The sequence below is a fragment of the Leptosomus discolor genome, chromosome 1 (genome assembly GCF_034619465.1).
Source record: "Leptosomus discolor isolate bLepDis1 chromosome 1, bLepDis1.hap2, whole genome shotgun sequence".
Taxonomy (NCBI): Eukaryota; Metazoa; Chordata; class Aves; order Leptosomiformes; family Leptosomidae; genus Leptosomus; species Leptosomus discolor.
This window is the reverse complement of record NC_141391.1, coordinates 2,518,045-2,530,389: the sequence shown is the minus strand read 5'-3', so window position 1 is coordinate 2,530,389 and position 12,345 is coordinate 2,518,045. Positions and strand designations below refer to the sequence as shown.

The 12,345-nt window shown below is 65.7% G+C and overlaps 1 protein-coding gene across 1 annotated transcript in view; it reads left to right on the top strand.

Moving 5' to 3' along the window:
* The window catches only part of ARAP1 (ArfGAP with RhoGAP domain, ankyrin repeat and PH domain 1), a 39,005-nt gene extending 27,868 nt beyond the window's left edge, over nucleotides 1-11,137 (top strand). The window contains exons 20-34 of the mRNA XM_086481620.1: nucleotides 213-425; nucleotides 1,401-1,506; nucleotides 1,789-1,936; nucleotides 2,226-2,309; nucleotides 2,483-2,551; nucleotides 2,709-2,826; nucleotides 4,060-4,173; nucleotides 4,982-5,124; nucleotides 6,027-6,059; nucleotides 7,275-7,357; nucleotides 8,819-8,869; nucleotides 9,225-9,288; nucleotides 9,514-9,669; nucleotides 10,841-10,879; nucleotides 11,100-11,137. Coding sequence (XP_086337746.1) covers nucleotides 213-425; nucleotides 1,401-1,506; nucleotides 1,789-1,936; nucleotides 2,226-2,309; nucleotides 2,483-2,551; nucleotides 2,709-2,826; nucleotides 4,060-4,173; nucleotides 4,982-5,124; nucleotides 6,027-6,059; nucleotides 7,275-7,357; nucleotides 8,819-8,869; nucleotides 9,225-9,288; nucleotides 9,514-9,669; nucleotides 10,841-10,858 — 1,400 coding nt within the window. The 3' untranslated portion in view covers nucleotides 10,859-10,879; nucleotides 11,100-11,137. The remainder of the gene's footprint in view (nucleotides 1-212; nucleotides 426-1,400; nucleotides 1,507-1,788; nucleotides 1,937-2,225; nucleotides 2,310-2,482; nucleotides 2,552-2,708; nucleotides 2,827-4,059; nucleotides 4,174-4,981; nucleotides 5,125-6,026; nucleotides 6,060-7,274; nucleotides 7,358-8,818; nucleotides 8,870-9,224; nucleotides 9,289-9,513; nucleotides 9,670-10,840; nucleotides 10,880-11,099) is intronic.
* Nucleotides 11,138-12,345: the final 1,208 nt, after the last annotated feature.

Below are 12,345 nucleotides of genomic sequence, written 5' to 3'. Positions count from 1 at the left end.
GGGAGGGCTCTGGCTGGAGCAAGGCTTTGGCTTCAGCCCCGCAGCTCCTCGGCGGTCGCGGCAGCACCTGCGGGGCGCGAAGCGCCGCGGCACCGATTCCCTCTTGCCTGTGGCATTCGAGCCAGCGGGCGGGTTGGGGGGGGGGACACACGACGGGAAGGGTGCCTGTCCCCCCACGGGGAGGGGTCTCATCCCCACCGGCTCTGCCGCAGGGCTGACGTCCGAGGGCATCTACCGCAAGAGCGGGCAGAACTCGAAGACCACCAGCCTGCTGGAGATGCTGCGCCGCGACGCCCGCAGCGTCCGGCTGAAGGAGGGCGAGCACCACGTGGACGACGTCGCCAACACCCTCAAACGCTTCTTCCGTGACCTCGGGGACGGGCTCTTTACCAGGCAGTGGGGCCAGGACTGGCTGCGGGCGACGGGTGAGCCCTAGGAGGGGGGGGGCTTCTTTGGTGGTGGTGGTGGGGGGTGAGGGTCCCCAGTTCTGCTGCAAACCCCCTTCGTCCTCTCCTCTGGGCTGCGTGGTGGTGGGGAGCACATCTGGGCCCCACGTGTTCCGGGGGCTGGAGCAGTGGGTGGGGAGCAGAAGGCACCCGTGGTGACCCCGTGCAGCTCCGTGCTCTGGCACGGCTGGGGCTGAGACAGGGCAGAGAGCCAGACCCCCCCCCCCGGCCCCGCTTCGCTTCTGGATCCAGCCTCTGGACACCAGGGCTGGAGGCACCGAGCAGCCAAATGGCCACGAGCCACAGTGCTGTGGAGCTGGGGGGCTCTGGCCCCGTGGAGCTGGGATTCTCCAGCCCTGGGACACTTCAGACCTGTAGAGCAGGGATACTCTGGCCCTGTGGAGCTGGGATGCTCCAGCCCCATGATGCTGGGGTGCTCTGGCCCCATGATGCTGGGGTGCTCTGGCCCCATGATGCTGGGGTGCTCTGGCCCCATGGAGCTGGGATGCTCTGGCCCCATGGAGCTGGGATTCTCCAGCCCTGGGATGCTCTGGCCCAGTGGAGCTGGGATGCTCCAGCCCTGTGGAGCTGGGATGCTCTGGCCCCATGGAGCTGGGATTCTCCAGCCCTGGGATGCTCTGGCCTGGTGGAGCTGGGATGCTCCAGCCCTGTGGAGCTGGGATGCTCTGGCCCCATGGAGCTGAGGTGCTCCTGCCCTGCAGAACTGGGATGCTTCAGCCCCATGGAGCTGGGATGCTCTGGCCCCATGAAACTGGGATGCTCTGGCCCCATGGAACTGGGATTCTTGAGCCCTGTGGAGCTGAGATGCTCTGGCCCCACATTGGGACCTGAGGGTCTGAGGTGGGGTCTGAAGAGGGGATGGTGGGGCTGCAGGTCTTAATCTCACCTTCACGCCCCACCGTGCTCATCCTCTCCCTTGTGCTCCTCTTGCAGCGCTGGAGGATGAGGAGGAGAAGATCAGCGAGTACCGGCGGCTCCTGGGCACCCTCCCCACCGTGAACCGGGCCACCCTGAAGGCGCTCATCAACCACCTCTTTCGGTACGGCACGGGTGGTGGGTCCACAGCTCGGCCAAGCCTGGGGTCCCCAACCTCCCGTGGGGCATCGCTTCACCCGCTGAGTGTTCCTGGGGAGGCTGTGGGGCGGAGGAGAGCCCTCCCCCCTTGGCTCACATCCCAAGCGAGGAAAGGAGCAGGATTTGAGGTCAAGCTGTGCCCAAAGCCGAGCATCACGTCCCAGTGTGGGGGACATTCCCCTTGGCAAGGCTGAAGGGGGGTGCTGGGGGGCCTCCAGGGCAGGGATCAGAACAGGGTTCCCCGCAGGGTCCAGCGCTTCTCCGGGGAGAACCAGATGAACACGCATAACCTGGCCATCGTCTTCGGGCCCACGCTCTTCCAGACGGACGGGAAGGACTACAAGGCAGGGCGCGTGGTGGAGGACCTCATCAGCCACTACGTGAAGATCTTTAATGTAGGTTCCTCCCCGCCTCCGGTGGTGCTCTGGATCAGGCCGATGTGTGGGCATTCCCAGGGCATGGGGAGGTGGAAGGAGGAGGAAGCTGGATCTACTCTGTCTGCAGACATCTCCTTGCTTTGCAGACAAAGGGAGGGGGGTCCATGTTCCTGCAAACTCTGGAGACTCCAAATCTGGAGGTGCCGGCAGAGGAGATTCCCCTGGGGATCCACATCTGCTGCTGCAGCGAAACTCAAGGGTGGTCTGCTCAGCCCTGATGGCTCCCTGGGCTCCTCTTCCTTGGCAGGTCAATGACCAAGAGATGAAGAAGCAGCAGGATGAGATCATGGCCATCATGAAGATGCGAGAGGCAGCATCCAGTGGGACGCAGGTGGGTCCTGGACACGGGGAACTTCCTGGGGCACCCTCTGTGCATGAGGACCTCACTGCCTGCTCCAGCATCTCCTGGAGATGCCCCAGGCAGGGGGTGACCATGCTGGGTTGGGGGGATTTAGCCCACCCATGGGAGGCTGCAGGTTGAAGTGCTTTCCCGTTACACTCCAGCAAGCTGGGGACTTCATCTGCACTGTCTACCTGGAGGAGAAGAAGACAGAGGCAGAGCAGCACGTCAAGGTGAGAGGTGGAGGGCACAGAGGGGACAGGGATTCCCCGTTGCATGCCCAAACCTCTGTGGTGGCGTGGGGAGATGCTCTGAGGTGGCACGAGGGTGGCATGGCCCCGGGCCCTGGCTGATGGAGACCTGTCCCTTCCCTCTGTCCCTCCCTCCCAGATCCCGGCCACGATGACAGCTGAGGAGCTCACCTTCGAGATCCTAGACCGGAGGAAAATTGTCATGAAGGAGAAGGACTATTGGAGCTGCTTCGAAGTGAATGAGAGGGAGGAGGCAGGTTGGTGTGGAGCCATGAGGGTGGTGAGGATGAGGACAAGGATGGGGATGAGATGGGAATGGGATGGGGATGGGATGGGGATGGAGATGGACATGGAGGTGGGGATGGGGATGGGATGGGGATGGAGATGGACATGGAGGTGGGGATGGAGATGGGGATGGGGATGAAGATGGGGGTGAGGATGGGGATGAGAAGGCTCCCTTGGGGTCCACACCATGGAGCAATGCTGGGACGGGCTCCAGGCCCTTGGGGAAGGTCCGCTGCGGTGCTGCAGCTTTGCTTGCTGCACCAGGGTTGCATGGAGCTGAGCGCTGCAGATGGGCCGGCGGTTTGGGCCAGGACCCACAGGACCTCTGTCTGCATCCCCAGGGGTTCAAATGCCTTTGGAGCTTGGGGGGGGGGGGGGGGTGCCTGGGCTCTCAGGCCACCCAAGGGAGCAGCCTTGGGGTACCCATGGGCAGCAGCAACCAACAGCTTGGCGTGAGCAGGATGAGACCCTGGTCCTGCCCGCTGGTTCCTTGAGCTCCTGCCGACGGCTCTTGTGGGCTGACGCGCCCAGGGGCCGTGCCAGGCAGGGTGCTGAGCCTGGCAGCCCTCTGGACATCGCTGAAAGCCTCTGCTGAGATGTTTTGGTCCTTGCTGACCCCAAGCCATCCAGCTCAGCCTTCCCTCTGCAGTGGGTGCTGCTTCGCCCGCCCTGCTCAGGGAAGCACCGTGCCCAGCCCTTAAATTAAAAAAAAAAAAAAAAAAAGAGGGTCCTCAGGCTGTGCAAGGGCTACAATTGGCTGAAAATTGAATATTCACCTACAAACGGTTGTGAAATCCTTGAGTCACCCTTTGCTCGAGTGGCAACGTGCGTGTTTGAGATGCCACCGCGCGTTTTTTTCTCGCAAGCACGTGGGCAGGTTACCTGCTGCCTACAGCAGCCTAACTTTTCCCAACATCTCCGCTTTGTAATCGCAGCCTCTGTTGGCAATTGCCCCTCAGCCACCTTCCAGTCCCCGCGGGTCCCCGCCGCTCCCGTACCGCGGGCCAAAAGTCACCTCCTCAGGGGACAGTTAGGAAGCAGCAGCACCGGGAAATGAATTCAATTAAAAGGCGATAGCGCTGCACGGGAGCTCTGCTTAGGGACAGGCAGGACCCTCAGGACCTACGTGCGACCCCTCCCTTTGGGGGGTGCCAGCCCCCCCAGGGATGCTGCCTGACCCTCCTGCCTGTCTCCCTGCCCGACAGAACGGCCCTTGCACTACTCGGAAAAAGTCCTGCCCATCTTGCACTGCCTGGGGACGGAGAGCTACCTGGTGGTGAAGAAGCAGCTGTCCATGGAGAGCATGCTCATCTACCTCGGTGAGGAGCTGGGGAGCCAGGGCCCTGGCAGGGAGAGGAGGGAGGGGATGGGGATGGGATGGGGAAGGGGATGGGGATGAGGAGAAGGATGGGGATGGGGATGGGGATGAGGAGAAGGATGGGGATGGGGATGGAGATGGGGAATGGGGATGGGAATGGAGATGGGGATGGGGATGCAGATGGAGATGGAGATGGAGATGGAGATGGAGATGGAGATGGAGATGGAGATGGAGATGGAGATGAGGATGGGGATGGAGATGAGGATGGGGATGGGGATGGAGATGAGGATGGGGATGGAGATGGAGCTGGGAATGGGGATGGGGATGGAGATGGAGATGGGAATGGGGATGGAGATGGGAATGGGGATGGAGATGGGGATGGGGATGGAATGGGATGGGGATGAGGAGAAGTATGGTGATGGGGATGGGGATGGAGATGGAGATGGAGATGGGGACGGGGATGGAGATGGGGATGGGGATGGAATGGGGACGGGGATGGGCACAGCTCCCCATCCTGCTGGCTACATCATGCAGAGAATCCCCATGGGATCAACCTTCCCGGGGCCCGGCCTCTGGGGTCGCGGCTGGGTGCTGAGCACAGCGCACTGGGGGAGCTGGTCCTGCCTGCCCTGCCTGGGCTGGGAGCAGGCAGCAGCAGCCAGCGGGCTGTGATGCTGGGGGGTGAGGGGAGGGGGGGGGGGTTGCCCTTGCTATTGCCCTGTGGGACCGGGTCTGGCTGCACCCCGCGCCCTTCCTGGGGGGCCTGACCCCCCCTGGGGGGCCGGAGCCGCTCAGGCGTGTGCCCCCAGCCAGCAGAGTGGGCGACTGCAAGCACGGCATGATGAAATTTCGGGAGGAGAGGAACCTGCTGGGGCTCGGCCTGAGCACCGGCTTCCACGACCGCTACTTCATCCTCAACCACACCTGCCTGCGCCTCTACAAAGAAGTGCGGGTGAGCCCTGCCTGCCGGCTGCCTGCGACGCCCCGCTCCCGTCCCCTGCCTGCCCTGCCCTGCCCTGCCCTGCCCCGTTGTGACCCTGGGCCGGGAGTCCCTGAGGACGTGGGACCCACGTGGGGTGGCATCACACAGGCATTGCAGGCAGCAGTGGGGCTGGCATTGCACAGGCATTGCAGGCAGCAGTGGGGCTGGCATTGCAGGCAGCAGTGGGGCTGGCATTGCAGGCAGCAGTGGGGCTGGCATTGCACAGGCATTGCAGGCAGGAGTGGGGCTGGCATTGCAGGCAGCAGTGGGGCTGGCATTGCACAGGCATTGCAGGCAGCAATGGGGCTGGCATTGCAGGCAGCAGTGGGGCTGGCATTGCACAGGCATTGCAGGCAGCAATGGGGCTGGCATTGCACAGGCATTGCAGGCAGCAGCGGGACTGGCATTGCACAGGTATTGCAGGCAGCAATGGGGCTGGCATTGCAGGCAGCGATGGGACTGGCATTGCACAGGCATTGCAGGCAGCAATGGGGCTGGCATTGCACAGGCATTGCAGGCAGCAATGGGGCTGGCATTGCAGGCAGCAATGGGGCTGTCACTGCACAGGCATTGCAGGCAGCAATGGGGCTGCCCCCAGCAGTGTTGTCACTCTCCCAGACCCGGAGCTCTCCCAGAGCCGGAGCTCTCCCAGAGCAGGTCTGGAGCCGGCCGTGGGGCAGTGCAAAGGCTCCGGAGGGGGACACCAGCCCCCCAGCCGTGCTGGGCCATCTCCTCCCCGCTCCCCCTGCCCTGCCTCCCTGCTCTGACGCCGCACCCTGGCACCTCGCTGCCTCTGTCGCCCGTCCCCTGGGTCCCCTGCCACTGTGCCTTGTCCCCCGCCTCTGCTTTAACCCCCGTCCTCTGTTGAACAGAGCCTGAAGCAGCGGATCCCCCCCTTGGAGAATGTGAGTAGAGGAGCCCAGGGGGCTCAGCCGGGGCGTGCGGGGGCTCCCGTGCCCTCTGCCCTTACAAGGCTGCCCGGGATCAATCCCAAATCCAATCCCGCAGCACGCCCGTGCCCGCTCCGCATGCTCCCGGGGGGCAGCAGCCCCAAGCAATGGGGTGCAGCGAGTGCCAGAGCTGCCCCCCCGGTGCTGCCATCCCTCCCCATTAGCATTGGAGCTGCCTCAGCTTGCACCCTGCCCCTCCCCCCTGTTATCCAAAGTCCTGCAATTTGGGGCTCCCGCTGCCCTTCGCTCCATGCCACTGGGGATGGGGATGGGGAAGGGGCCGAGCAGGCTCCCCCCATCCCGCGGGCATTGGATTGGGCTCTTGTAAGTCACAGCCGCTTGCACGGGGGGTCCCCGACGTGTCACCCGCTGCCGGGGCATGGCTTGTGCGGCATGGCAACACCGGGGAGCTCCTGGGTGAGAGGGGAGGGAGCTGCGGGGCTTTGCCCCTTCGAAATGTCTACTGGCCGCGGGTGCCGTGGCACAGGCCACGGGGAAGGCGCTGGCCAGGGCTGGCGGTGCCCTGGCTTTGCTGGGACATCCCGCTTTCCCCCATCCCTCCCCTTGGGATGCTGCTGGGTGCAGCTCGCAGCCAGCACCCCGAGGGGTGCTCCCTGCTGTAGGGGGGGGGGAGCCCAGGACAGCCTCAGTGGGAGCGGGGAGCTGGGGCACCCATCTCCACCTGATGTTGGAGACGTGCCTGCGTGCCGTGCCGTGCCGTGCCGTGCCGTGCCGTGCCGTGCCGTGCCGTGCCAGCAGTGGGGGCATCTGGGGATGTGGCTGGGGCAGAGCTGATGGCACAGCGGGGCTGGAGCCAGCGCTGCCCTGGCCATGGCCGTGCTGCTGAGGAGGGGTGGGACGTCAAGTGCCAGGCTCTCAAGACCCCATCACAGCGTGCCAGTGCTGATCCCTTCTCCAAAGAGCAACCAGCACCATCACTGGGGGACCCCCGAGGCCTCCTGCGTCCCCTGTGACCCACGGGTCATGGGCACCCACTCTGTCCCCATCCTTGGCAAGCCCTTGCCCATCACCACATCCCTACGGCTTTTCCTCTCTGCCTGCCGGGGGGACAACACCCATCCCGGCATCGGTGTGGGCTACAGCGGGTGGGGATGGGTGGCAAAGGGTCTGGCAGCCCCCAACCCAGTGCCGGGTGCCTCTCCCCTCCAGAGCCACAAGCCGGAGAAGGAGTGGCCCGTCAGGAACCTGAAGGTCTACCTGGGCATTAAGAAGAAGCTTCGGGCCCCGACGTGGTGAGCAGCGATGCGGTGGCCTGCTGGGCTGGGGACAGGGCTGGGGCTGGGGACGGGGCTGGGGACAAGGCTGGGGACGGGGATGCGTCTGGGGTTGGGCCTGGAGGTGGAGATGGGGATGGGGATGGAGATGGGGAAGGAAGATGGAGATGGGGATGGAAGTGGAGATGGGGGTGGAGATGGGGATGGAGGTGGAGATGGGTGTGGGGAAAGGGATGGGGATGGGGACATGGACAGTTTCGGCTACTGGGACATGTCTCCTGCTGGCCATGCCTCTTGCCACCAGATGTCAGAGCAGCCTTGCAGGACGCTCCTGCAGCCTGCGTGCATGCACGGGAGTGTGCCTGTGGGTGCGTGCAAGGGGGTGTCTGCACGCGTGTCAGCGAGTCGTGTGCGTGTGCATACGTGCACGTGGGCGTCTGCATGCGTGTGCGTACGTGCACGTGAGCGCACGGGCATGCGTGCGTGCGCGTGTATGCGTGCGCGTGCGTGTCAGCAAGTTGCGCGCACGTGCAGATGCTCAGCTGCGTGCGGGTGTGCGCGTGCATGCACACGAGTGTCTGTGCCCGTGGTCGTGTGCGTGCAATGCTTGCACACGCATACACGTGGGGGTGTGCACGGGTGTGCCCGTGAGCGCAAGCGCCTGCCTGTGTGTGCACGCTTGCTGGGAGCCTTCAAAGCCCCGTGCTCCAGAGGCGCCCCGCGCTGTGGGGGCAGGAAACACGGGTGTACGTGTGCGTGTGCAAGTGGATGTGTGCACGTGAGTGTGCAAGGCCGTGTCCCTGCCCTGCCAGGGGTCTGGCTGTGTGCCGGGCAGCGTTGCAGGTCTCAGGGTGGGCTGGCACTGGGGGGAGGTTGGTGCCCCGGGCCAGGGTCGTGGGGACATTGGGGCAGAGCTACAGCCAGGTAGGGGGTGACAGGAGGTCGGGCAGGAGCGGGAAAGAAACACCATCCCCAAAAGGGCCGGCTCGGGGAGCTGTGCCTGGCCTGCTGGGCCGCAAACTAGTGCAAACTGGGAAAGCGCCCTTGCCTGCTGCTTTACTGGCCCTGAATGGCCGCCCGGCTTTGTGTCCAGCTGCTGAACCCGAGGGGAACCTGTCCTGTGCGCCCAGCAGCGCAGGGCTGGGGGTGGTCTGCAGGGATGGGGGGTTGCAGGGATGGGGTGTTTGCAGGGATAGGGTGTTTGCAGGGATGGGGGGGCTTGCAGAGATGGGGGGGTTTGCAGGGGCAAGGTGGGTTTGCAGGGACAGAGGGTTTGCAGGGACAGGGGGATTGCAAGGACAGGGGTTTTGCAGGGACGGGGGGGTTGCAGGGATGGGGTGTTTGCAGGGATGGGGTGTTTGCAGGGACGGGGGGTTTGCAGGGACGGGGGGCTGGGGCACCTCGACACCAGGACTGCCGGAGCCGAGGGCAGGGCAGCCTGGGATGTTGGCCTTCATGTTTTCACTTCTCCCCTTTCAGCTGGGGCTTTACGGTCTTCTACGAAAACGAGAAGCACGAGAAGCAGCAATGGTGAGGGCCGGGGTAGGCAGGGGGGCGGTAAATTCATCCCCCAGGACAGACGGACACGCTGCTGGCGCGGCTGCTCTCCAGAGCCTTCGCCATGGGGGTGTGGAGGGGGATTTCTGGGGGCAGAGCCCGTCTCGTCGCCCACAGACACACCCACGGTCCCCCCGCCCCGGGGTCTGTGGCTGTCACCCCTGCCCCCTTCGGGACCCTTGGGGCGTGCAAGACCTCGTGGGAAGCAGCGGTTGGGGTCCCACCTCCTGCCCCCTGGGGCAGCCGGGTGTCCCCGCAGCGGGCAGAGGCGCATCCCTCCGTCCCCTCCGGCCGCTGACGCTGTGTGTGTGTCCCCCCCCCCGCGCAGGTACCTGTGCTGTGACACCCAGGCCGATCTGCGGGAGTGGTTCGCCACCTTCCTCCACGTGCAGGTAGGGAGCGGGCAGCCGCCCGTGGGCAGGCAGCGGGCACTGGGCAGGAGCAAGGCTGCGGGTGACAGCCCGGAGGGACGCCCGGCTAAGCAGAAACCCTCTGGGGTATCCAAGCACCCCTAAATACCAGCACCCCAAGGCGGAGGAGAGGTCCCACGGCGGGGGCTGAGGACCGCAAAGCCCGTCTCCAGCTCTCCTGCAGCCTGTTGTCCCCTCTGTCCCCAGAACGGTGGGGCCCTGTGGCCCTCGGAGACCTCCAAGGTGCGGGCGTCGCGGTCGCAGCAGGACTCCAGGTTGGGTAACATCTCCCTCATCCCGCTGCGGGGCAATGAGAGTGAGATGAGGAACAGTGTGGCTGCTTTTGCTACTGACCCTCTAACCGTGAGTGAGCTGGGGGGGGGGGTGTGCTGGGAGGAGGGGGGGGGGGGGGGTTTCCCCTCTGCGTGGGGCTGCATCACCTCTGCATCACACGCTGGGGGGGGTCCTGGTCCCCAAACCTGGTGGTGGGGGTGGTGAGGGTGTCCCTGCTCCCATTCCTTGTGTACCAGTATCAGCCTCCCATCACCTCGGAGAGGGCTGGGGGAGGTGGGCTGATCCCTTTGGGTGCCATTAGGGCTGGTGGGTGGTCTCCTGGGTGCAGGGGTGTCCCAAACCGTGTGATGCAAGAAGAGGGGATGCTGCCAGGCTCCTGATTTTAACGATAACAGGGGTGGCTTGGGTGCAACAGCCGTCCTGCCCGGGGGGTGCTGTCGTACGTGGGGATCCCTCTGCCATGCTGGTGGTGGCCCTGGGTGTTGGAGCTTTGCTCAGCCGCGGGGGGTGGGACAGAGCTGCTCCCGGTCCCACCGTGCCCGAGCCGATCCCTCGGGCCCTCCTTGCTGTTATAAACCCGAGGACGCAGCTGGGGGTCCCACCGGTGGCATCCACTGGGCATCGCCCACTGGTGCCCAAGGGGGCCCCAAGGGCAGGGAGCAGCGCTGTCACTGCCCCGGTGCCCCCTGCCTTGCCCCCCCCCCCCCCCCGTCCCCCCGTCCCCTGGGACTGAGTCTGTGGGGGAGCCCTGCCCCAGGACCCCCACCCAGGCTCAGGTTTATAAAGGGGCTTCACCGTGGGCTGCGCTTTGCTGGGTGCGTGTGCGGGCGTGCGAGGCACGGCCATCCCTGCCCGCTCCTCCGGTCCCCTGGCCGGGGGGGGGGGGTTGTCCCTCTGCCCCCCAAGGGCCACGGAGCAGCGGCTGGCATGGTCCAGGGCAAGGGACCGGCACCCCAGGGCACCCAGGGGACAGCGCTGTCCCCCACCGCGGTCCCAGCATGGGATGGGGGCTGGCACCGCAGCATCCCCTGGTACCGGTGGCTCAGTGGATGTGCTGGGGGGGGCCCCAGGGGTTCCCCTTGCTCTGGGTTTTCTCCCCCATCCCCTGGTGCAGTTTTTTCCCCCCCCCTGGGGCCTGGCGCTACCGGTGACGGTGATGCCCAAATGTGGAGGGTGCGAGGACTAACGGGGGGGGGTGGTGATGGGGGGGGACACCCCCCCGTCTGCTCTCTGTCCTCAGCTCCTGCGAAACGTCTGAGCTGGAGGCCTGACACGCCAGGTGAGCGTCCCTCCCTGCCTGCAACCCATCACGCAGGCAGGACGGGCAGAGGGGAGGCGGGAGCCATTGCCACCCTAGTTTGGGGATGCGGGCCCACGCCAGCGTGTGTGCCCCTTCCCCGGGGCCACTCGTGTCCCCCCTGCCACCTTGCAGGGGACGGAGGGTGGCAGCTCCCCCTTTTCCTCTTCCTTGACCCTTTCCTCTCCGCTTGTGCCCGCAGGGTCGTCTGCAAGCGGGGCAGCCCCTCGGGGACCCACGCCAGCCCCGCACCCCGGCGCTCACCGGGGGGGTCCCGCCGGCGCCGCAGCCTCTACCGGACCCTCTCGCCTTCCCCCCCACGGTGACCCACGGGCAACCAGGAGGGGAAATGGCAGCGAGGCCACCCACCCTCCAGCAGAGCGGGTCTCGGGAGCCATGGCCAAGCAGCCCGTGGGGAGGGGGCGCTGCCAGCCCACCGCACCCCGACTTTCGGCTGCCGCTTCTGCTCCGAGCTCCAGGTGGAGAAGGAGAACCCGGCCGGGCACCCCAGCAGAGCCAGGGGACGGGGGGCTGCGCCCGAAGGCTCTCATTTTTCCTCTTCCTCCCTCTATTTTTAATTTTCTCCCCTTTAAAATGACAAGGCAGGCAGGAGCAGCCCTTCCCGGGGGATGCACCGGCATCATGGTGCTCCCATCACTCCTGGGGCAGGGAGACCCCCATCCCTGGGCTCCCCTCCATGCCGTGCAGGGTGTCAAGAGCCTCTGTATCCCCCTTAAATTGGGGAGGGTGCACGTGTCTGGCCTCTGTCCCCCCTTTACCCCGGCTCCAGCCTCTGCTGGAGGCGGGGGGAGACAGGGTGGGGGGTGGCAGGAGCTGCTCCCGCTTCCCACCACCGCCCCTCAACGATATTAAAGGTCTTGGGGAAATGGTGTGGGGGTGTCCAGGTCTCTGCCGGCCGTGCGGGGGGTGGGTGGCCGGGGCTGGGGACAGCGGGTGCTGGCAAGTCCATGGGTGCAGCAGGATGGCCCCAGAGGCACCCAGTGGGTGCTCCCGAGCTGATGGGTGATGCCACGGAGCTGGCAGCGAGTTGCCAAGGCGCTTTTGGGGACAGAGTGGTGGCAACCCAGTCCAACGGTCCTCTGCTCAGCCCTGGGATTGCCCAGCCGTGCCTGTGCCACCAGGACACCGTGCCTGTGCCACCAGGACACGGTGCCAGCGCTGGGGGTGTTGGCACACAGGGACAGAAGGTGGCTCCTGGGGTGGGCGAGCATTTGCTGTTCACCTGCTTGCACCCACCACCCCCTTGCAGGACGGCTCTGCCTCGCTGGGTGCCAGCAAGGACCGGAGTGGCCTCGGGGACGTGCCCAGGAGCGGTGGCTCGTTCCCCCGCAGGGAGATGGGGAGCAGCAGAGGGGGTGCTGGGGGGGGGATGGGGGCAGGAGGCCCAGGGCGGTGCGTTGGGGTCCGGGCTGGGCTGCCACCGTGGG